Source organism: Spea bombifrons, chromosome 7, assembly GCF_027358695.1.
Source record: "Spea bombifrons isolate aSpeBom1 chromosome 7, aSpeBom1.2.pri, whole genome shotgun sequence".
NCBI classification, from domain to species: Eukaryota; Metazoa; Chordata; class Amphibia; order Anura; family Pelobatidae; genus Spea; species Spea bombifrons.
Window position 1 is genome coordinate 2,780,861 of NC_071093.1, and position 24,900 is coordinate 2,805,760.

Here is a 24,900-nt window from a genome sequence, read left to right on the forward strand (position 1 = left end):
CAATCCCCTTGGCACGTGCGCAACCTCAGAATATCTACGGGAGATAGATATAGATTGTCAAAAATTTTTTTTACTATTTTATGTCATTTATGGACTAAGCGGCCCTCGCACTTTAACCCCTTCACGACAACAGCATTTTCAAAATTTCTGCTATGTCCTTGTTAGACCTCATTTGGTGCCCCCGACGCAAATTACGGTATATATTGCTTCTTTCCATCTATATAATCTAAAAAATACAAAAAATATATAAAAAAGTGACAAATTTTGGTTTGGCTCCCGGCTTATGTACAACCGCAGAAACAAACATCGGTACATGTACAGCGACGCCGCGCATGCAGAGGTTTTGGGGAAGCCATGGGGGCAAATTATTTTTTACAAATATTTCTGTTTCTGTTTTTAGGCAAGGGTTTGAGACGGTATAGGTTGTTATTTTTGCGTTTCATTTTTTTCACTTTATTAAAACAGTTTACATTTTTATTTTTTTCATTTTCAAAATAAAAAAAAATATTTTTATTCCAATATGAATTGTGTAAAATATATATATATATATATATATATATATATATATATATATTTTATATATAGATATACTGGTATATTTTTTTGGACTGTTCTAGGCACCGTGACTGGAGATCTCATAAAGGGTCTTCTTTGAAGCAGGGAAGACCCTCGTCGTGAAGACATAACTAGCTGGGTTTCGCGCCGTCACACTTATTTATTTTAGAGCTAGAAATGCATGTTTTTTAGAAGTAGTAGGCCATTTTTTCTCTGGCACACTTATTTATTTTAGAGGTAGAAATGCATGTTTTTTAGAAGTAGTAGGCCATTTTTTTCTGTCACACATATTTATTTTAGAGGTAGAAATACACGTTTTTTGGAAGTAGTAGGCCATAGGTTACGCTTTTCACAGCCGTACATATCCAGACCGCAGAAGTCTGAGGATAGCGAATATGAGGGGGATTTTGTATGTTTTATTCTTTTATGTCAGTTGGATATTTGGGTCAGTGTTGATTTTTTTTATGTTATTATTAAAAATAAAATTTTAATCCAAGGTAACTAGATTTTTTTTGTTAGTTTATTAAAACCAATATCTTACTTTTTCAAGTAACTTTTGTTTCGTCATTGAATAGTTTACAAAAAGTAATACGATTCTATTGAAAGTGCGGGACATAACATGCACGGAGTGGGCGTGACTGAGCTTCCGTACGGAGGAAACGCAATGGTGCGGCGCCATGTTGCTGTACGGAGGAAGCGGTACTGGGCGGCGCCATCTTGCAATACGGGAAGAGGGAAGTGTCTCGTTGGGTGAGAATAGGCAGGGAGCGGCGGCCTGTCAGCGAGAGACAGTTCGGACATCACCCGGTAACCCCCCCTCCCGGAGCCGTCATGATCCTGCTGGAGGTCAACAACCGCATCATCGAGGAGACCCTCGGACTGAAGTTTGAAAATGCGGCGGCTGGGTGAGGCCGGGGAGGGAACGGAGGCCTGAGGTGGAGAGGCAGCGGAAGAGACGGGAGTTATAAGAGTCTGAGGTCACCAAATGAGTCTGGGGGTTATAGGAAGCAGAGGCCACAGGAGGCTGGGGGTTATGGGAGTCTGAGGCCACAGGAAGCTGAGGGTTATGGGAGTTTGAGGCCACAGGAAGCTGAGGGTTATGGGAGTTTGAGGCCACAGGGGGAGGCTGAGGGTTATGGGAGTCTGAGGCCACAGGGGGAGGCTGAGGGTTATGGGAGTCTGAGGCCACAGGGGGAGGCTGAGGGTTATGGGAGTCTGAGGCCACAGGGGGAGGCTGAGGGTTATGGGAGTCTGAGGCCACAGGGGGAGGCTGAGGGTTATGGGAGTCTGAGGCCACAGGGGGAGGCTGAGGGTTATGGGAGTCTGAGGCCACAGGGGGAGGCTGAGGGTTATGGGAGTCTGAGGCCACAGGAGGCTGGGGGTTATGGGAGTCTGAGGCCACAGGAAGCTGAGGGTTATGGGAGTTTGAGGCCACAGGAAGCTGAGGGTTATGGGAGTTTGAGGCCACAGGGGGAGGCTGAGGGTTATGGGAGTCTGAGGCCACAGGGGGAGGCTGAGGGTTATGGGAGTCTGAGGCCACAGGGGGAGGCTGAGGGTTATGGGAGTCTGAGGCCACAGGGGGAGGCTGAGGGTTATGGGAGTCTGAGGCCACAGGGGGAGGCTGAGGGTTATGGGAGTCTGAGGCCACAGGGGGAGGCTGAGGGTTATGGGAGTCTGAGGCCACAGGGGGAGGCTGAGAGGTATAGGGGTGTCAGGCCACACAAGGGGGACAGAGGCTGCAACAGGAGACCTGGGGTGATTAGTCTGGTGCTAGGGGGCTGCTTTTATGCTTGCAATGATGGGAGTGGCAGTCCAGAAACAGTATTTGCATGGCTGTTCATACAGATGTCTGAGGGCCAAGGCTCAGGCCTGGGCGTGTGGGGTAAAGGTGTGGTTCTTGGAGGCAAATAATTATTAACCAATTGGGAGGTGACGCCGGCGCAAAAGTTGAAATGTGGCCTTACCGCTGTAGCAATGATTGGTCCCCTTCATTGATTGCTATAGCGATAAATAGTAGAGCCGAACGCCAGATCCATCACCAGAATAGTTCTTTAATAAACATTCTCTCCATTCATAACTATTCATGGAATGCTTAATTGTCATGCGTCACCATAGAAACAGGGTAAAAAATATAAAAAAAAAAAAATTTTAAGTAAACCAAGGGCCAAATCAAAGAATCTGAAAGATCTGCTAAGGTCTTCTCAAAGTGGAACAGCACCTTTAAAAATGTCCAATCATGATCGTACTTCACACGGTTTAATATAAACCGCATTAAAGCTGTAATTATATATAGGTCTGCATCCTCCCCTTTGTAATTTTATTTTGTATTTAAAAAAAAAAATCAAAAACTTCACCTTTGCGGAGGGGCTTTTTGTCCATTTATTAAAATATTTAACCCAAACAAATTCCGCCCTTCAGGCTGGTGCGTTACTTCCTCATCTTTGCTGCATTTCAGTGCTAGTTGCGACAAGCCCTGCGTTTGAAGCATTCTTCTCGCCGCAGTGCATGCTGGGACGGGGCTCCCTTATGCCCAGTTGTGTGTTTTCCTGCAAAAAAAAAAGTGTCATTGACTTATACAGTTTTTTTTCCCTTTTCTTTCAGAAATAAGCCAGAGGCCGTCGAGGTGACATTTGCAGGTAAGACTCGCATAGCTGTTTATTCACCTCGTTCCAAGGAACGTCCACATCTCCCCACCTGGAAACTCATCAGATAAATTCATAATGGGCTTTATTTACTAAAGTTGGAGCTTGCGCGAGAATTATGTTTTTAATTCATTATGAATGAAGCTTTTCCTGGAAGGGCTGGGCTGAAACGGTGCTGTTCTGTAGGGTGAGGAGGCTTTAAAGCATTCTTACCTGTTTAACTATGTATTTACCAGGGGCAACTAAGCTCTTCTTGCAGGAGACGTTCACTGGGGGCTGCCTTTTATATTCTACAGTAAAGTCAGCTGGTATTCCCCGTTTAGTGAATAAACCCCAATAACCGTTCATATAGTAAGAAGCTACGATACATAACGGTTTAATTCCCTACTTGCGTTAAGAGCGCAACAAACGATTTGTAGACGTGCCGTGAGATTCCTTGACCCGCAGAAATCTCACAGAAGTCTAACCCGTCCCCTCTTGCAGACTTCGATGGGGTTCTCTACCACATCTCCAATCCAAACAGTGACAAGTCCAAGGTGATGATCAGTATTTCCCTGAAGTTCTACAAGGAGCTGCAGGAACACGGAGCTGACGAGGTTAGTGAATCCATGATGGGGATTGGATGTTACTGGACGTTATATGTGGGTTTTAAGGTATTTTAAATACGTTATAGATCTGTCCTAAATGGGAAGCACCATGGGGGGGGAGTAAAACCCAGTTTAGTATTGACAAAAACACTGGTTTTATCTCCTTTTGTTTTATAAACTTCTTTTATCTGCCGTGGTGTATTAGGGCGGCAGGTCCAAGGAGACAGGAATCCTCTCTGCTATAAAAGTGGGGTGCACGGAGATGACACTGTATTCCAGCACCAAGTAGGAAGGACAGCGACATGGAGGGGGTGGCAGACAAGACTACCCTTGAGTCAGGTCTAGATCAGTGTTAAAGATAAATATACCTGGAGGCGGCGTTGCTGTCAGTCATGTGATATTTTGGGTAACGTTCCCGGCTCAAACACCACACTGAGCTGACGCTTTATGGCGATGCTAATGAAGTCCGTTCCTCCATAGACTTTCTTTAGTCGGAGAGTCCGACTGGTGATTAAGACTGAGCTATTGTTTCCCACAGGCAGTATTATAAAGAGTCAGGGTGTTTGTCTAATAGATTAGGCTCAGATAACAGAACAAATGGCTAATATGGGGCTTCCTGAAAACATTTATATTATGGAAAACAGCAAAGCAGGCGGAGGACTGAGGTATATATATGTGTATATATATATATATATATATATATATATATATATATATATATCTATCTACTATGAATGTTTCTCTCCTTTCTGGGGCAGCGTTTCCCGGTGTCGCCGCGTCTCTGCGTTAATCTGCCCGGCGCGGGATGCTCCCCGTGTAAAAACGTGAACGTGAGACAGCCTTTTATGGAAGAAGCGAGCCCTTTGTAGTCGCGCTCGCGGCTCTGTGGTCGGAGATCAGGAAGTGTGTCAGACTTCCTGACTCGCTGCACACGGCTGCATCACGTTAAGATTCAGCACATTACAAACACCGCTGGAATGCCTTCCCCGGAGCCCTGACTCTATCGCAGAGTCAGCAGTCTTCACCATCCATAAACTAAACAAATACAGGCTTAGTTAACAATTTCGTTATTAGAAAATTAGCAGCTGCAGCGATTAGAAACATAGAATTTGCAGGCAGATCGGCCCCATCCGGCCCCCGCATAGTTGCGCGTTTCTCCTGCTGTAAAGACTCAAACCTTAATTAGTCGTTGGTCTTGTCTTAGATTCAGGAGCCGTATGTCTATCCCATGCATGTTTAATACCCTCACTGTATTACCCTCTACCACTTCTGCTGGGATGCTGTTCCACTTATCCACCACCCTCAGTAAAGTAATACTTCCTTACATTCCATCTAATGTCTCTGATCCTCTAGTGTTAGGTTATGGCCACTTTTAACGTTTCTCCATCCCTTTATATCTCTTCCACACATTGTCTTATAATACGTGTTTAGTGTCTTATTGGCCTGGCGTCCCTGACGGTACGCGGCAGAAGCGTTCTGTGTTATTATCCAATTACAGCTCACATCACTCTCAGCCAGTCATAGCTGTTGGCAGTTGTAGTCCAGCCGCAGTCCCCGTCGCATAGGCCGGTAGGTAGGGATTATTCAAGGTGAATGAGATGAGCTCCAATTTCGTTGTATTGTTTTAAGCCGGATATTAAATCGGTGCTCGTTATTTGCAGTTATTTATGTTTGTGTTTTGAGTCTGACTCCCTTGTTCTTCCTTCTGGACAGATTTTGAAGAAAGTTTATGGGAACTTCCTTGTCTCCCCCGAGTCAGGTAGGAACCTTATTTAATGTTCTGTTTAATAATTAAGGGCAGCGGGATCGACACACGAGAGCATGTGACAGGAAGTGTACGCAAGTATGCGTCCTGCTTCCAATAGAGGAAGCCTGGGAGGAGGAGGATGAGATAGAAAAATACATTACATAATACTTTATATTTATCCAAAATGGACTCGGATATGAGTTACTCAACCATAGTGTCCGTTTAAAGGGGTTTTATTAGGATCTTATTAGGCATTATCAGGACTGGCTGGCTTGTTTCCCGCAGGTTACAATGTATCCTTGCTCTATGATCTGGAGTCCTTACCGCCAAACAGAGAGTCCGTCATTCACCAAGCCGGGATGCTGAAACGCAACTGCTTCGCGTCGGTCTTCGAAAAGTACTTCAAGTTCCAGGAGGAGGGGAGAGAGGGTGAGAGCAGAGCGGTGATCCATTACAGGGACGATGAGACCATGTAAGACCTTCTTTTTATTTTCTCTTGCCTAATGTTAGAAAGCTCTAAGAATCACATCTTGCACTTTGTGTATTCAAAAAAGCGTCCGCTCGTAGAATGTCAGCCGCGTTTCCCGATATTCACCTCGGTTATCATCAGTCAATTGGCTGTTCTGGATTCTCGTGTTTGGATATAATTTGGATGTTGCTGATATATCTCTTATCAGGTGCGTTTCTTATACGATCACTTTTTGTGTCTCTGCAGGTATGTGGAGTCCAAAAAGGACAGGGTGACCGTTGTGTTCAGCACAGTGTTTAAAGACGACGACGATGTTGTTATAGGAAAGGTGTTCATGCAGGTAATTGCCGTTATATTTCTATTATAATTAATTATTATTATAATAATCTATCAGTTCATACCCATGTCGGTAAGACTGCACAAGTAGCCACGCAGAGGGCCGCCAGGGTCCTCAGAATTCTCTGCCGTCCTATTCCAGTACGGATCCAGATTTAATACGGTTTTAGTTTATGGCTTCCACTGTTGGGACACTGAGTCCGTCCATAAACTGCAATATTCTCACTTGATGATCTTTATCCCTGCGCAGGAGTTTAAGGAGGGGCGACGTGCCAGTCACACAGCCCCCCAAGTGCTCTTCAGCCACCGGGAGCCACCTCTGGAGCTGAAGGACACAGACGCAGCAGTCGGTGATAACATTGGGTATATCACCTTCGGTAAGTAACACTGTAAAGGATCTTCGGTGTTGCGGTTGGACCCTCACTGTGTTCTGAGTGCCGTGAAAGCTTCGACACCAATTATTTCCTGGCTTTAACCGGACAAATTCATTCTAATCCGGCCTGTCGCCAGTCGGAGTTCACTACCTCTGTCGAGTGAGGCGCCTCGCGTGTTACTCGCTCGTCGGTTTTACCTCTGTCTTTTCCGTCTGCACGGTTTATTTAATGCTCTTCTCCTATTTCCTTAGTTCTGTTTCCTCGCCACACCAACGCCAACGCAAAGGACAACACCATCAATCTTATCCATACATTCCGGGATTACTTGCATTATCACATCAAGTGCTCCAAGGTAATTCCCCGGGGGAAAAATACCTGCTGCCCGAACGGCAGCACCAAGAAGCTCCGAGCAGGACTCTTGCTTTGGTTTACGTATTATAATTCTACAAAAAACAAAGTGTTTTGGTCAGATCCTGGATACTTTCGGTGATCGGCGGGTTTGTCTTGAATTCTGTGGGTACATTTAAAGTATGGATATGAACCTCATAGGCTGGGAGTTGGAAAGCTCGGTATGAGGGTTCCTTCTTGTCTATACATTATTCCCTCTGGATTAGTAGCAGCCGTATGGATCTAAAGTTACTTTAATCTGAATTCCTGTTCTCTCCGATGCCCCGGGCTTTGCAGGGAAGTTGTTCGGTTCAGTCATCCATATTTCTTTTTGGCCACAGGCTTATATCCACACCCGCATGAGGGCAAAAACCTCGGACTTCCTTAAGGTCCTGAACAGAGCTCGTCCTGACGCCGAAAAGAAGGAGATGAAAACTATAACGTAAGTCGGGAGGCATCCGCTGAATGCAAAGACCTGGGCGGTATTACTTCTTACAGGCATAAGATTTATCCTCTGTGTTCTTCTCTCCGTAGGGGCAAGACTTTTTCCTCTCGCTGATTACTTGCACTAGAGCCGGGGCAAGACCAGCGGAGTTAGACAGAGCGGCTCCTCTCCCTCCCGAGCGTAAAACCCCCCGCGGAACGGTTCCAGATCTGCATTCTGGGGTATTATCCTGTAAGCTCAAATGTTGAAGCTGTGCTTTGCCAAGACTGAAATATATCGAGACAGACCGGCGTCATGGCCGCTGTTCTACCGTTATCCCCGTCCCTGCCATGTTTCGCTTCTATATTTACTTGTTTTCTTATTGGACAAAAAAAAAATGATATCCAGTGAATACACCTGTGCGCATGAATTGAAATGTTGACAGTAATTGTTTTGCAATTGTTGAATAAATAAATCTTTCTATCCTAATGCTGGGACTGTTTTTCTAGCACATGTTTTATATATAACAAAAAGCAGAAAGATGTACCATTAAAATACCATTTATTGTTTCATAAAGAGCCGGTTTAGACAAATCAATTAGTAGCCAAGAAAGGGTAATAAGACACAGAATGAAATCTACCCCAACCCAAAATAACAATCTTAGATTTCTTTAGAATGATCCGGATGCGAGTCGCAGATGACAGGTTTTCTAGATTTTTATCTGACAGCTTCTCTGGATGAAGAGGAAACGACTTCGCCGTCCAAAATTTCCCATTCGGTCACCGATACCTTCTCAGCGGTCTGTCTGACCTGTTCTGTGGGAGATGCAGAGAGTCAAACCGACAAATAAGAACAGTTTGATTAAATAGAATTAAGAGATTTTGCTAATTCTTAGAATGTGTTAATTTTAGAATTCAGGTCGATTTAATACATAATTTACCATGCTTACCGTATTCACTTACCCCCCGGCTGCGGGGAATTCGGCTCGTCCTGCCTGAAACACAGAATATCGAGAGGATATTATTACAAAAAAAAGAAAAAATTATAATATGCTGCCAGATCGGCCCCATTCGGCCCCCGTCTAGTCGCCCGCTTCTCCTGCTGTAAAGACTCAAACCTTAATCAGTCGTTGGTCTCGTCTTAGATTCAGGAGCCGTATGTCTATCCCATGCATGTTTAATACCCTCACTGTATTACCCTCTACCACTTCAGCTGGGCGGCTGCTCCACTTATCCTACTACCCTCTCAGTGAAGTACAGTTTAACGAAATGTCTGCATAGAGATGGAACGGGGGGAACCTCACTTGTCCGCGACTCCATCGAGTAGAGTGCGATAGTCGTGGATCTCGTTCTCCAGTTTGGATTTTAAGTTCAGCAGAGCCTCGTAGTCCCGGACTTGGCGCTCAATGTCAGACCGACAGGCGGCGAGCTCGTCCTGCAGCCTGGAAAGGACCCGGTTTAATTCCATCATATTGGATCCATAATGGTTTTCGGTGTCCTTCAGGACGCGATCCAGAGAATCGACCTGCGAGCGGCGGCCATATGAAAAAAAACGAGGAAAGTAATAATAATAATATATTTTAATGTTCTATCCAAGAGCCCCCCCCCAGGAGTTCTGTTCTTTAACGCTCCTCACCGTCTTCTGCAGGGTCTGATGTTCGATCTCCAAGGCCTGCAGCTGGCGCCGTAGATCGGCCACCTCGTTCTTCGCTTGTTCCAACGCCTTGGTGTTCACGTTGGCCTCCTGGGACATGGCGTCGAACTGGGGCAGAAAGAGAGAGATGCGATCGTTTGACTTGCGTTACTAACGGGCCGGGAAAGGATTTTTATTTATTTTTTGGTTAATTATAACGTTTTTCTTGCCTTGCTCTTGTAGGCGTTTTCGGCCTCCGCTCGGTTCTGCTCCGCCATTTTCTCGTACTGGCTGCGGATCTGGGCGATGCTGTCATTCAGGTCCGATTTTTTGGGTGCGTCGACCTCCACGTTGACGTCATTGTTGGCTATCAGGGCCTGGAGGGCCGCCGCTTCCTGCAAACCCGAGATACACAGACATTTACCGTCAGTGCGCTCTTCCTTTTGCTTCAGTGCCACTTGGACACCAGCTTCACTTTAAAGAGGAAAACTATTGACGTCATAAAGGGATAAAAAAAAAAGTGTAATAAATGTGATGCTATCAAACGTAGCTGCATTCAGGTTTTATTTGTTACCCCCACTGTAACTTTTTGGGGGTCCGCAGTGTCTTATGATTTTATTAAAAGAAGATGGCACGTGTGTCCTGCCCAGTTTGCCCCGTAACCCCTCCATAATCTTTACATTCCCTTTAGGGTATCTGGTGGGTTGTTTTTGTGTTTTTTTATTCGCCCCGATGTCTCCGTTCAGTGTCTGTCTCTCTGTGACCGCAAACTCTCTGCGACGCTCTCTCGCGCTGTCACGTGAAACCGAGAGACAAACAGATCCCTGCCTGATAAACCCAGCACGCGGTTACCCGGATGAAGGAACCTTTCGTGTCTCGGGGGAACACGCCTTCTGGACAAACATGCTTTGTAATAAGGGAGAAACGAACAATGCCATAGATTTTTATTCTGTAAAAGGTTGATTAACCCTTTGTGTCCCACAGGAGTGAACAATGCGTCGTAATGAAGGGTATTGCACCGCGTCACAGTCCCCTAGAGGATAAAAGTAAACCCCCCTTTAACAAGTTGTATAATTTTATTTATTACTAGTAAGTTTGTCCAAACTTTAAAAAAAAAAAGGTTTTCCCCCATAAAATAACGTTTTCAGGCAGCTGCATATCGGCCGTTTGTATGATTCTCGCTCTGTTATCTGAGCCCCGATCTACTAAACCCCCCGACTCCTTATCATACTTCCTGTGGGAGACAATAGAATGGCTCGGTCTCAATCACCCAGTTGGACTCTCTGACGAATGACTGGATTGACAGACTTCATTAGCATCGCCATAAAGCATCAGCTCAGTGTGGTGTTTAAACAGGGAAAATCACCCAAAAAAGTATTTTTTGTCAAAAAAGTACATTAATGTCAGAAATTATTCATCCAAATCTTTTTGTTGTTTTAAAAATGTAAAAACAAAAGAAATATATGTTTGCTTTCTGTATCTAAAAGCATACCTTCCAAGTGTCCTTGCTAAGTAAAGAAAGTCCCTCTTTAGGACCTAAATCTCCTCTTCTTAAACAAATCATTGTTATCACGTTTACTGACACAACTTTTAAGGTTTTTATTTTGTAAAATAAGATAGTTGGGATTTTTTATAATTAAATTAACTGCAGTAAATATCTTTAATTTTATTTAAAGCCAAAAAAATGTTGTTTTTCCCCATTAGGCTTCTCCATTGTACGCCGCTGTGGAATATGAAGGCGCTATATATATATAAATAGTAATAATATTAATTAGGCTTCCTCATGAGGAATCCCTCGGGGTTTCAGAGGACGTTTTTGGGGAGAAATAAAAGGAAAGTAAGGAAAATCCTCCTTGTTACCTCCTTGTGGCTCTTGTGGAGATGGGACAGTTCCTCCCGCAGGGTCTCCACCTCAGACTCCAGCTTCATGCGTAAGAAGTTGGTGTCATCCATGAGTTTGCGCAGACCCTGGGTGTCCTTGTGCACCCCGTCGCAGATCACCTGCTCAGCCTCCAGCCTGCGGGGGCAACAAGGGCAAATATAACCGGGCCATTACTACAGCAATACCCCCCAGACTGACCAGGGGGGGCGAGGATTTGGGTAGCAGAATGTATGGATCAACATGTTCAAAGTTTTCATTTTTTACACAACAAGATCACTTTAAATACATTTTTTTAAAAAACCACATAAATAAATATTCATTAATGAACCAAAATCCTGCTCGGTTTACGCATCGTCTTGTGACCAAATTAAATAAAAAATAAATAAATAAACAACATAAGAACTTACTTGACTTTAAAGTCGTCCGCAGCCAGCCTGGCGTTGTCAATTTGCAGGAGTAGTTTGGCGTTGTCCATATTCAGATCCTCCACCTTTTTCATAAATAAAAACACAAAAAGCTTTAAAAATAAATAAATTCTACAAAAAAAAAATTGTCAGAACTGAAAATCATCGCTTCTGTTTTTTCTTTCTTTTTCTTTTTTTTTGCTCCATTTTTTTATTTCTCTTCATTTATTTTTTGCAGATTCGGTGTGTTTAGGAGCTGACGCTTTTTATCGTCCGTGCTGCGTTAGCAGATGTGACCCCGCCACGCGAGGACACGGGGCTGGCAGGTCACGCAAATCATATGCAAAGGACGGAGGTGCGGAGGGATCTAAAATCATTCCTTTATCAAATAAATTCTCACCTTATTTATATATATTTATTATTATTATTTATTATTATTATTTTCTTTATTTTTTTACTGGGAATATTTAATCATCATGTGACTGAACAGCAGGCGCTGATAGTTTTTTAAGTTTCTATGGTAACAGCCTTTCTGTAATAATACAATGATGGATCTGCTACAATGTATTTGCCTGACATCCCAGAGAAGGGAATTAATATTTGGAAGAGGCAAACAGAGCTCTGCCTGATCACATAAAGGAGACAGTGACTGCGTAGAGAGTGATGGGAGTTATAGTCCACAGCACCGGGGGTTACCAAGCATGATGGGAATGCTACATAGTAAAACCTTTCGAGAATATTATATAATAAAGCGTTGAGACTGCAATGAGCATGGACTACAACTCCCATCATCCTCATCCAAATCCTGCGCATGGTGGGATTTCTAGGGCGCAGCGTTTGGGGCCATAGGTTAGAGCACTTGTTTGGAGCCGGTCGAGGCTGAGCGTGATGGGAGTTGCAGTGCCCGGTACCCGTGTGGCACTCACCTGCTTGCGCAGTCCCTGCAGGGGCGCTTGGTAGGACTCCCAGTCCCTGGAGCCGAGGCTCTTGGTGGCTTTGATCTCGTCGATCTCCTCCTGCAGTTTGCGGTTGTCCTCTTCCAGCCCCCGGACCCGCTGCAGGTAGCCGGCCAGCCTCTCGTTCAGCCCCTGCATCACCTCCTGGTGGTTATTGAGGAGCATGGAGTCCACCCCGGAGCGCAGAGCCGGCAGCGCGGAGTCCATCCCGGAGCGCAGAGCCTGCAACCTGGAGCCGGAGATCCTGAAATCAGGGGCCCCGGTCTGGCTCGAGGAGCTGCTCCGCCACGAGGGGGCATTAGTGGTCGAGTAGTAAGACATGGCGAGGAGGGTAGCGTGAGCTGTGCACCTGCGCAGGTGTGCGGGGCAGGTATGGGGAGGTGAGGAGGGCAACAGGACACCTGGGATCAGGTAGCGGACCTGTGTGCCGGGGGAGAAAGCGACCTGGTAGGGATGAAAGGTGCCCAGGTGTGTTAGTGACCCAGGTGAGACACCCTGCGGGTCCCAGTGAGACGCTCAGGTGCACAGAGTGTAGAGATAAGGTGCAGGGTATATATAATGCCCCGGCAGGGGTATGGAGACGGGCGCTGCTTTGGGAAGGGAGCGTCCTCTTTCTGGCTGTTATGTAGAATTCTGCAGCTGCTGTTATGATAATGAGCGATATTTGCAAAGACAGAGAATGGGCGGGGTCTGTGGTCACGCCCCCACAGACAGGTGAGTTAAAGGGACAGGTTTAAGGGACAGGTGCTCTGCAACCCAGACACTGACAGCAACGGCACCCCATGAAACCTCTTCAAATCCCACACGATGTCATAGCGCTCTCTGACATCATCAGTCATTCTGGATGAGCCAGCAGACAAGGCAAAACAGACCCACTGGCAACCAAAGGGTTAATCTTTACCTCTGCAGCCCAATGTATGCCGTGTCAGCAATAAGGTGCGCAACCCGCAGTAAATATGTTTAAAGACACGCATTCTCCATTCCAAGCACGTTAGCGTGTAGTACATTCCTTCACATGTATGACATGAAGCCCATCCGGGTCCAAGCAGAGGTGGTATGAGAGCGTTAACCCCTCTATAAACCACGTATTGTTTGGGTTACAAAGTAGTATTATCCTTCATTTATTAAGCGCTAACATATTCCGCGGCGATGTACGGTTTATTTATGGAGTGGCTGATGAATACATAACAAAGATACATTTACACAGATACAGCAGGGGTTGGGGACCTGGGCCAGTGAGCTTACAATCTAGCCTTATGGCACCTTCATACAAAGCTCCTGGCAAGGATGGTGGGCTTCTGAGGGTCCCGCACATGAGCTTACAATCTAAACACGTATGAAGGAGGGGATCTGCTCCCCGGAGCTCGCACTCTTTGAGAGCAGAAGCATAGTATCCGCCCGCAGATAAGAAGACAGGCGGCCCGTTTCTCCTGGTTAGACGGGGAAGCTTCCGGTGGCCCCAAGGCCGACACAAGCGTTAAGCTGGTTGTCGGAGGCAGGTGATGCGGCCCATCCCTCGGCAGGAGGAAGGTTTATTCAAATAATGTGTCAACAAACGGGGCAGGAGGACCGCGCCGGTCACATATGAACGTGGTGTCCGCGCTGCTGCTTCACTTTGCTGCCTTCGCTCGGAACCCCGCGGTCCTCCCCAGAAATCTCCCCGCCGGCCCCCGGCCGCCATGAGTCTGTACAACAGCCGCTACGGGGCCACCCGCGGCTTCAGCAGCCGCTCGCAGGGCTCGCTCTCTGGGAGACCGACCGTGTTTCGGGCCAGCACCGGCTTTCAACCGGGTCTCCAGAGGTCCATCAGCGGGCTGAACCTGTCCCGCGCGGCCCCGGGCTCCAGCACCTTCCTGCTCTCCTCCCTACCCAACCTAGAAGTGGACCCCAAACTTCACGAGCTCAGGACCAACGAGAAGGAGCAAATTAAGGGGCTCAACAACCAGTTTGTTAATTTCATAGACAAGGTAAGCAACGAGCGGTGTGTGGCCCCCGGCGCTGCGTGCATTGGCTCCCCGGGCTTACTAGCGGGCTTGCGTAGGAATGGCATGGATGAGGAGTCGATGAGATCACCGCTGATCTCAGTACCAAGTGAGAAATGGCACAGGGGGCCAGAATGCACGTTCCCAGAACCCTCGCGCATGCACGGAGACCGCTTACTGCTGCCTGACCGATGTCTTCGGTCCGCAAAGGAACATTTTCTTGGTAAAGCCCTGTCCTGGAATTCACTGGCCGTTACGGAGAACCCAAACAGCAACCGAGCAGCAGAGAAAGGGTTAAATAGATTTGAACCCTGAAAAGTCCCAACGCAGCCCTCCGGCAGATAAATAGTTAAATGGTTTTTATACTGTAACTACCAAAAGGGCACCCAGGCAGCTCCCTGGCACTCAAATGGTTAAAGACTTTGAGACCCAATAAAGCTTCTAAGGTGTTCTCTGGCCGATAAATGGTTAAGTATTAAAACACCTAAAACTTTACCCAGGCAGCTCCCCGGCACATAAACGGGTTAAAAAAAACCTTTAGACCCAATAAAACGTACAGGCTGTGCTCTGGCAGATAAATGGTTAAATAACGACCCAAAAGAGCACCCAGGCAGCTCCCTGGCAGGAAAATGGTTAACTACTTTTTACCCCCCCCCCCAGTTCTTTTTCCTCCCCGTCAGTTCTAATCATATTCTGTTTTGTAAATGTTTGTGCAGAATTTATTTCATTAACTCTTCAAAAAAAAAGAATGTGATCATTTGTCGTATTTATTTTAACCCTTTACGCACATGCTGTAGAATAGAGGAAGACGTGGGACGGGCTAAATAGTGCAAGGAAAAGGCAAATAATCGCGGTCAGCGAAATTAAGATTTTAAGAGGCGAGGGATCCTATTGGTTGCAGATGCAAATCCAGCTGCCGGATGGCAAATGCAACCCCTGGGGAACGTCCAGCCTGCTGGCCCAGATACCGAGCAGATGAGAAACCCCTGCAGATATGACATCATAGTGTTTATGTCATGTGTCTGCTCGTGACATCACAACTTATGAGAGGCTCCAGAAATATTGGGACTTTTGTCTTTTCTGTGCTAATTCCAATGAAACCCTGAGAGGCAGAGTGTGGCTGGCAACGCAGCGTGCAGAATCGTGTGCATGCGCAGCGCTCCGAGGCTCTGCCACCCCCGGCATCCCGATTCGTCGGGGGTAGAAGTTGGCAGCTATGACAGTAGGACCCTCAGCTGCAAGGAAACTCTTGCGTGAGACATCTTGTTCCCACACCTGAGTTTCCGCCATGTATGACATCACAAGTGTCGTGATATTTAAGCCGATCAGATGTCCGTTTTTGTCCAATGCATTCGAAGTCGTGTCCTCGGTAACAGATAATGCCGGCTCGGGTTACAATGTAATAAAATCCCACTTGTATATTTATAAAAAGACTCAGACTGCGCATGCCCAACGCTAACAATAATAATTAATAATAATAGTAATAATAATAATAATAGTAATAATAATATAATATATTAATAATAATGTATTAATAATAATAATTTATAATAATCACCATCATACTACTAATAATAATGTTAATAATAACATTCATAATAATCATATTAATAATAATATTAATAATGTTTTACTTATAATAATAAGAATTAATAATAATAATAATAATATTCGTGGCGTATAATGAGGTTCGAATAACGTGGGAGCTTCATAGACAGAAACAGACAAAAGACAACTGAAACGGAATGCGATGGAAACCAACAATTCTAAGACTGATACATTAAAAGAACATTCAGCACAACCGGCCCTTATACAGTCAGCTCAACTGCACCAATAAAAGTACAGAATCCGCCAGCTGATCGGCCCCATTCGGCCCCCGTCGAGTCGCCCCTTCTCCTGCTGTAAAGACTCAAACTTTAATCAGTCGTTGGTCTCGTCTTAGATTCAGGAGCCGTATGTCTATCCCATGCATGTTTAATACCCTCACTGTATTACCCTCTACCACTTCAGCTAGGAGGCTGTTCCACCTATCTACCACTCTATCAGTAAAGTCGCTTTTATTAAAATCTCCCTTTTTCTTGGCATCGCCATCTCTCGTTCTCATATACCCGTGGGATAGATCTACCTTGCTACCAATAAATGTCTTTGCCAAATCCAGTGCGGGGCGTGGGGGGGTGGGTGAACTTTGCCAACCTGCGGGATAATAGTGGGAACGTAGGTGCATCAGGTTCCTGTTTCATTGTTGAATTATTAGAAACAATACCCTCGGTAAACAGATCGCGTATAATCCCCGGGGCAGGTGCCACCCTTGTTGGCTGGCGGTGCAATGTTTGCCCTCTTGTGTTCTGGCAGGGAGAAGACTGATCTGTAGGTTAATCTATAGAGCCCGGCTAATCCTCCCCCTTTATGTTTTGTGTGTTGTGATATACATGTTACTGCCCCTAAAATACATACAGTAAATCACACGATGCGTTCAGCTGCACCTTTAACCCTTTAAGTGCCATCAATAGGAACGATCGCTATAAATTTACACTCAGGGGGTGTAAACCAGCTCAGGCCCTGCAGGGGCATTAAAGGGACACTCCAGCCATCATACCTGCTTTCATGCACACCTGGCCCCTTTAAATGTTCAAGTTGCTCAAGATTCCCCCCATTTATCCTTAGACTGGGATTGTATAAAATACAAAAGGTGTGATATTGCGCCACCTGGTGGACAGGGATTAATCTTACATCTACCTGGTTACATTGTCATTATTATTATTGTTATTATTGTTATTATCATTGTTATTATTATTGTTATTGTTGTTATTGTTATTATTATCGTTGTTATTGTTATTATTATTGTTTCATATAGCACCATCAGATTCCACAGCTCTGTATAAAGGGTAGACTGGACATAACAATTAGAATCCCTTTTATAAGAAGGATATTTCCTCCACATTACTTCTAAGTATTTATTTTTCTGTTTTCTTTAATAAATATTGCCCACTTATTCATTAACGATATTTGCTCATCACAAGCCAAAGGCAGTCAAACAAAGCATTTTATCGGTACATTTTGAGCTGTCGCTATGGGAACCAGCGTAATCCTACTGCTGATTGCCCATTATTTAGCATTAGACTAGAGCTGACCCATTGGGTGCACTGAAGGAATCCGTCTGCAGATTAGAGCAAATCTTTCATTGTTTCCATTTATCAAACGCACTCATCGCTCATTATTATCGGCCCATAATAGGATCCGGGACTCAAAGTATGAGTGCAGATCCAACGAGGACTTCCTTGCGCTCCTCTAATCATTATTCAGAAAGCTGTCCTTTCACCAATACAAAGAATGTATAAAGATTACACTTTTATTGGCTGGTTGAAGGGTATTTTGTGGTCACCGAGATGATAATAGTTGGTGGGAAGCCACGTCGCCTGAGGATCCCCTGCTTGTTAACAGGTTCGGGACCTGGAACGACAGAACAAAGCGTTGGAGACCCAGCTGCATTTGCTAAAAGGCAAAGACAGTTACCGATCCAACATCGATCAGATCACGCTGGCTGCAAGCAATCACCTGAAGCAGCAGATCGATGGCCTGCTCCACGAGAAGGACCGGCTGCAAGCCGAGCTCCACAACATGCAGGGAGTGGTGGAGGAGCTCAAAAGCAGGTAAACGCAGAGCGATATTTTCTGCAAAGTAATTCTCTTTACTGTCCTTTTAAACTCCGTCTCGCTCTGCAGGTACGAGGATGAAATTAACCGACGAAATCAATTAGAAAATGACTTTGTTTTGACCAAGAAGGTATGTGGGTTTTGTATCCGGTGTTAATAGGGGAAGAGACCGGCCGCGCGTTTCACACCGGAGCAGAGGCTGAATAGGGAGGTTTCAGGTGCACTGACATGGAACTTGTATTCTATGTAAATCTAGTGAGAAGGTGGTGGATTAATGGAACAGCCTTCCAGCAGAGGTTTTAGAAGTTTATAGTATGATGAGTTATCGACATATGGCTATCCTGAATAAAAGACCAAGGAGTGCAAAGGGCTTGAATGGGATAGACATACGGCTCCTGAATCTAAGACGAGACCAACGACTGATTGAGGTTTGAGTCTTTAAAGCAGGAGAAACGGGCGACTAGACGGGGGCCGAATGGGGCCGATCTGCCGGCAGATTTTTTAATTTCCCCAGAGCTCAGAAAGGACCCAGTCAGGGTATAAATGCTGTCTGAAGCCTTTGTTTCTCTAGACGCCCCGGTGGCTGTATGAGGTATTGCACATGAATCATTGAAGACTCATTGAAGACTCATTGAAGGGGGGGGGCAGTCAGTTTCCTTGCCCATTCTTGTTCCTTCTTTCCTTAGATCCCATTTCAGTAAATGTTATATAATGCGTTTACGTCTCCTTGGAAAACCCTTTTTTTCACATTAAAGGCTAATTTGGAAATCCTTCTCTGCGTTCGTTTGTTTCTCGTCCTCTTAAGGGTCGCTTTGTCTCTTCCCAGGATCTCGACGACTCTTACCTCCACAAGGTGGACAATGAATCCAGACTGGAGAGCCTGACGGACGAGATCGAGTACGTGAAGCAGCTGTATGAAGAGGTAACACGCAAAACACACGCAATCCCATCATTAACCCTTTTAGTTCCTGGGTCACCGTGGTGAGCTAAGATTTTCTTCCCTGATTGGCTTTTAAAGTGTTAAACATGCAACTTTCTCACATCTGTATCTCTCACACCAAACTCCGAGGCGAAACATTGTCTGGGGTTTTAGTCTGTAACGGTGTCTCAGTGACCCCCACAGCCAGTACCTCCCAAATCTCCCCTGTTTAGTTTGGCCAGTCCCTACCTTGGTACCAAGTGTCCCTCTTTCCTCCACGGAACTTTAGTCACCAGGCTAATTCCTGTCCAGATGAAGAGCAAAAACACCCGGCTAGGAGCTTAAAAGCATGTCCCAGAATCCATTTCTCTCGTACTTATTCCGAACTGGGATATCCCTAATTTGTAAACCACCGATACCGATACAATGTATCAATACCATGTATCGAAGCGCTCCGTGGAAAGGTTTGTTCTGTTAGTGATGGCCGTTCCTGTAAGATGATGGTTTTTTTGGTACAGATTTAAGGAGGGTAACACTTTGGGGGGGGGGTCTTCTTCCCAGGAGCTGCAGGAGCTGAAATCCCAGGTTCAGAATGCTAAGGTGACCGTGGAGATGGACAACAACCGGGACCTTGAAATGAAACACATAATGGAGGAGGTGAAGGGTCAGTATAAGGCCATGGCCGAGAAGAGCCGGCAGGAGGCTGAACACTGGTACAAGAGCAAGGTACCTTAATGGTGTTAATGGTCTTAATGGTTAACAGGGATCATGTTTAGAAACCTTATTATGTCTTTTGTGGATCTGAGTGGTCAGTCGAGTTAAGGGTTAACGCTCGACTCCACATGATAATATTAATCCACGAGTTGTTGGTGAGGATATGTAACTTTACGTTCTGTGAGTTACAGGTGAGGGCATGTGAGTTGTTTCTTTCTATCTTTTTATGGCGAGAGTCAATGCGAATTAACATTAGATTTGATTGTGTGATTTTTATCCAGCTCGCAAGTACCTGCACTTTAGTGAATAGATCTGCTTATTACAGAATGGATAAAGTGTCTATAATTCCTGCCCCAGATTCTGCAGTAAATCAAACCAAAAACTCAATATGTGGTGGCCTACGTTTTTCAGCCTGTAATAGCAAAACCCAAATGAATCCAAGTTTCAGGACTCCACAGAGGAAACGTTATAACACACAAAGAGATTGTAGAAGGGAAGTTACAACAAGAGGCCGTACTTCACTGAGAGGGTGCTAGATAAATGGAACAGCCTCCCAGCAGAAGTAGTAGAGGCTAATACAGTGAGCAAACTTTTATTATACAACTTGGGTTTATTTGGAAAGGGGAGCTGCCCAGGATGCAGAATAACGCGCTTCCAAAAAATATAATAAAAGTAATAATAAAATAGGAGAGGATAGGGTTCTTGGTAGATCTTGATGGATGTAAAAGATACATTGTATTATTTTTTATTATTTTGTTATTCCCCCCCCCCATGTAGATGGATGATATGGTAACCCAGGCCAAGAGGAGCAACGATGAGCTGAAATCGCTGAAGAATGAGCTGGCGGAGCTGAACCGCATGATCCAGCGCGTTAACAGCGAAAACGAGGCCTTAAAGACCCAGGTATCCGAAGTCCATGCCGGGGGGGGGGGAGATAAGGGGTCTTAAAGGGACAGGTATTAAAATATGCTGATTACTTTTCTCATTAATTTGGGGCAAAAAATGTGCTTTGTTATAAAAAATTCAAACTTACGCCGTAAATGAAGCTTCTTCCTCTCTTCCTCCCCCGGCAGCGAGCCAACCTGGAGAATGCCATCGCGTCGGCCGAGGAGCACGGGGAGCAGGCCGTCCAGAACGCCAAGGCGCATGCCCAGGAGCTGGAAGACGCGTTGAAAAGGGCAAAACAAGACATGGCGCGCAAGGTCAGGGAATACCAGGACCTGATGAACACGAAGCTGGCGCTGGATATCGAAATCGCCACCTACCGCAAGCTGCTGGAAGGGGAAGAGACCAGGTGAGGGTCAAATGCGGCAAATAGGCCATAAGCTCAGGTTCTATAATGATTATTCCGGCATTGGAACCCTTAATGAAAAGCGCATAGGGGCATCGAGTAAGGGTGGGATGGCTGGGGGGGGCAATTGTGCCCGGGGGCATTTCCAAAATCTTCAAACAGAGCTGGACAGAAGGGAACGCGCTGGGGTCCTGTAATGGAACGCTAAGTGACCCCCCCCGTAACAGTGTATCTGCTCATATAATGTGTATAGAGGAAGGCTCCGGAGGAGCGGATGGAAGTGCTTGTTACTGGGGGGCTCTTGGCTTTACTTGCTCCCCGACCAGGAGATATCAGCCCTCTCCTAACCGGGATGAAAATTTCACATTTTCGCATTTTCTCTTGTTTTAGGCTGAAAAACCATTCAAGCCCACAGCTCAGTGTTTTCGATAAAATGGGTGAGTTCGAAAATCATCCTTTTCTATATAAAAAAAATTAAGAGGTTTTTCCACCCCATGGTAGCAAAAAAACAAAAAAGCACGTCCGCTATTTAGTTGTTAAAGTGCTTTTCTAACGTGACGTATTTTCCCAATAGCCAGCCTCCTGAACGTGGACCTGAAGCCCGGTTCCGCTGCACGGAGGTCTTCGGGCCCAAAGAAGGTGGTTCTGGTGAAAACGATCGAAACCAACAACGGCAAGCAGCTGTCCGAGGCGAGCCACTACACCCAGGAGTAACCCCCCCCCCCGCCGCTCCGGCCAACGAATTCACCACCAGCGCTCCCGGATCACTTCATAAACGGATCCGTCTCCCAACCGCCGCGTCTCTCCAGCTTCTAAATGTTCCTCGCCTCTTTAGTGGCCGTTCACGACTCGCGCGTCTCGTCTCGCCGGCACTGAAATGTTTATCTAGCGTGATATATTTTAAACGCGCCGTCTGTTACACTTTCTCCAGCAATAAATGTTTAAATCTTTCAAACGTTTGTCACTCGTGAGTTAACAATTTATGTTTAAAAGCAAAACACGAACTTCCGATAAATTCTTTCCCCGCCGAAGAAATCTAACGCGATTTTTGAACGTTATCTTGGGGGGGGGGGCTAAAAAAAAATGCATTGCAATAAGCACAACAAGTCTTCAGTGACATCATCATAATAATAATAATAATAATAATAATAATGATAGAATGAATAATACAATATTTATTAATAATAAATTATTATTTTTATGATTTTTTTATTAATTATAATGTATTTAATTATTATTTTCGAATACCTTTCAATAATACAGCACTGCTGCAAGCAACAACCCTGAAATATTAATAATATTAATATTATCATTTTTAATAATCATCATAAATTGCATTGGAAAAAAAAAAGTAAAAAATGGAATAACGGAGGGGCAGAAAATTGCATTTTTGCACCTATACCACCCCGAAAAAATTGCTTATAATTTTATACTTTATACAGGGTAATGAATTCCCCGTTCTGCTCTGGATTTGGAGATCCTTCTCTAGGGATCTGGGACGTAGCGCCCGTTAATCTGCGTCTTGAAGGACTTTTTCCTGACTTCCTAGAATCTTGAGAACAATGAGAAGAGGAGTGAGAGATGTCGGAAATGCCGATCCGTGAATTGCGGCAAAGCCTTTCCTCTCGGCGAGTTCTACCCAAGCAGGGGGTTAATATTATTATTATTATTATTATTATTATTACTGGGCGCCTCCTGAATTCGGGAAGAGATATTCCCCGGTTCAAAAGGATGAGCGTGATGAGAGTGATGGCTCGTCGCTACAAAGCAAAACAAAGCCATGCAATCGGGGAGAGCGGATCTCTAATGTATTGTGACGGAGGGGCAACGCGGTCTCAGAATTCCCAGATTTCCGGCAGAAGCTCTCAACAAGCTCTGATTTCCCGTACACAGTCCCAGCGTGGCCAGAATTCCAGTATATACGCTCACCGAGGCCAGATCACCGGTGCATGATGTCAACGAGGCCAGATCACCGGTGCATGATGTCAACGAGGCCAGATCACCGGTGCATGCTGTCAATAAACCAGATCACCAGTGCATGCTGTCAATGCGGCCAGATCACCAGTGCATGCTGTCACCGAGAGAACCTGATCACCAGTACTCCAAATTACTCTCAACCACTTTTAATAAATCCAGGAACTTGCAGGTAATAAAACAGCTTAAATGACCCAAAACTTCAAAAGAAAATGCAAAAGTCAGCGAATGAACAGAAACCTCTCAAATCCAATGAACTTTCATTCAACCGCTCGCTCCTGCCCCGGTTCCAAATACTAACGAAATATCTAAATATCTAAATGTCGAAATATCCAAATATCTAAATGTCGAAATATCTAGACTAAATATCCCTATTCTTGGCCAGATTTCCTTTCATCTCCCGCTGCCGCCGGTCCCAGATCTCGCCGGCAGATCCTATTTGTTCCTGTAGCTAAATAAACGCATGAAATGAATGATCGGGGAGGACTTGGATCGCTTCGGACCCCTGTAAGATGTCAAAGAGACGTGATTTACACAGAGATGAGAGGCCTCATTAGTTATCTGCCTCCTCCGGGGGCATTTGCCTTATAATCTTATCAGGGGGAGCTCTGGCGCTCGGCGGCTTGTCTCCCCGGCGGACAGATTGCCCTCCACCATTACCATCTATACCTTATAAAGGAATTGTAGCCGCCGGGAAGACAGGGGGGTTAGTGATGGATCCCAAACACAGGACAGAGCGATACAAAGTATCTTCCCCGTGTGATCGTTCCGGCCTCTATAATAACAGCCGTTCATAACAAGAAACCCAACAATCTGTACTCGCTTAATATATACAGTAATATACCCCCCCAGCGCTGTATACAGTAATATAACCCCCAGCGCTGTATACAGTAATATAACCCCCAGCACTGTATACAGTAATATAACCCCCAGCGCTGTATACAGTAATATAACCCCCAGCGCTGTATACAGTAATATAACCCCCCAGCGCTGTATACAGTAATATAACCCCCCAGCGCTGTATACAGTAATATAACCCCCAGCGCTGTATACAGTAATATAACCCCCAGCGCTGTATACAGTAATATACCCCCCAGCACTGTATACAGTAATATAACCCCCAGCGCTGTATACAGTAATATAACCCCCAGCGCTGTATACAGTAATATAACCCCCCAGCACTGTATACAGTAATATAACCCCCCCAGCGCTGTATACAGTAATATAACCCCCCAGCGCTTTATACAGTAATATAACCCCAGTGCTGTATACAGTAATATAACCCCCCAGCGCTGTATACAGTAATATAACCCCCAGCGCTGTATACAGTAATAACCCCCAGCGCTGTATACAGTAATATAACCCCCAGCGCTGTATACAGTAATATAACCCCCCAGCGCTGTATACAGTAATATACCCCCCAGCGCTGTATACAGTAATATAACCCCCAGCGCTGTATACAGTAATATAACCCCCCAGCGCTGTATACAGTAATGTAACCCCCAGTGCTGTATACAGTAATATAACCCCCCAGCGCTGTATACGGTAATATAACCCCCAGCGCTGTATACAGTAATATAACCCCCCAGCCCTGTATACAGTAATATAACCCCCAGCGCTGTATACAGTAATATAACCCCCCAGCGCTGTATACAGTAATATAACCCCCCAGCGCTGTATACAGTAATAACCCCCAGCGCTGTATACAGTAATATAACCCCCAGCGCTGTATACAGTAATATAACCCCCCAGCGCTGTATACAGTAATATAACCCCCAGCGCTGTATACAGTAATAACCCCCAGCGCTGTATACAGTAATATAACCCCCAGCGCTGTATACAGTAATATAACCCCCAGCGCTGTATACAGTAATATAACCCCCCAGCGCTGTATACAGTAATATAACCCCCCAGCGCTGTATACAGTAATATAACCCCCAGCGCTGTATACAGTAATATAACCCCCCAGCAC

General features: G+C 45.4%; 3 protein-coding genes across 4 annotated transcripts; 2 read left to right on the forward strand and 1 right to left on the reverse strand.

The window, feature by feature from the left end:
- Nucleotides 1-1,267: 1,267 nt before the first annotated feature.
- On the forward strand, nt 1,268-8,002 carry ARPC2 (actin related protein 2/3 complex subunit 2). The gene is made up of 10 exons (XM_053471599.1): nt 1,268-1,460; nt 3,157-3,191; nt 3,681-3,793; nt 5,498-5,543; nt 5,817-6,003; nt 6,247-6,340; nt 6,587-6,713; nt 6,962-7,062; nt 7,439-7,539; nt 7,632-8,002. The coding sequence occupies exons 1-10, from the start codon at nt 1,387-1,389 to the stop codon at nt 7,654-7,656; spliced, it is 903 nt and encodes a 300-aa protein (XP_053327574.1). The 5' UTR covers nt 1,268-1,386; the 3' UTR covers nt 7,657-8,002.
- Nucleotides 8,003-8,065: 63 nt separating this feature from the next.
- On the reverse strand, nt 8,066-12,883 carry LOC128501935 (keratin, type I cytoskeletal 18-like). Of its 2 annotated transcripts, none has more exons than XM_053471593.1 (8): nt 12,366-12,883; nt 11,443-11,525; nt 11,014-11,170; nt 9,384-9,548; nt 9,157-9,282; nt 8,825-9,045; nt 8,484-8,515; nt 8,066-8,336 (listed from the first exon to the last, which is right to left on the reverse strand). In XM_053471593.1, the coding sequence occupies exons 1-8, from the start codon at nt 12,714-12,716 to the stop codon at nt 8,239-8,241; spliced, it is 1,233 nt and encodes a 410-aa protein (XP_053327568.1). In that variant the 5' UTR covers nt 12,717-12,883; the 3' UTR covers nt 8,066-8,238. The 2 variants fall into 2 exon arrangements, with proteins under 2 accessions (XP_053327568.1, XP_053327569.1); XM_053471594.1 differs by having other exon boundaries at nt 8,281-8,336; nt 8,471-8,515.
- A 1,054-nt stretch (nt 12,884-13,937) lies between these two features.
- LOC128501933 (keratin, type II cytoskeletal 8-like) lies at nt 13,938-21,913 on the forward strand. Its single transcript, XM_053471591.1, has 9 exons — nt 13,938-14,362; nt 17,819-18,027; nt 18,100-18,160; nt 18,857-18,952; nt 19,511-19,675; nt 20,441-20,566; nt 20,737-20,957; nt 21,345-21,391; nt 21,529-21,913. Exons 1-9 carry the CDS (start codon nt 14,075-14,077, stop codon nt 21,666-21,668), a joined length of 1,353 nt encoding a protein of 450 aa, XP_053327566.1. The 5' UTR covers nt 13,938-14,074; the 3' UTR covers nt 21,669-21,913.
- The last annotated feature ends 2,987 nt before the right edge of the window (nt 21,914-24,900 follow it).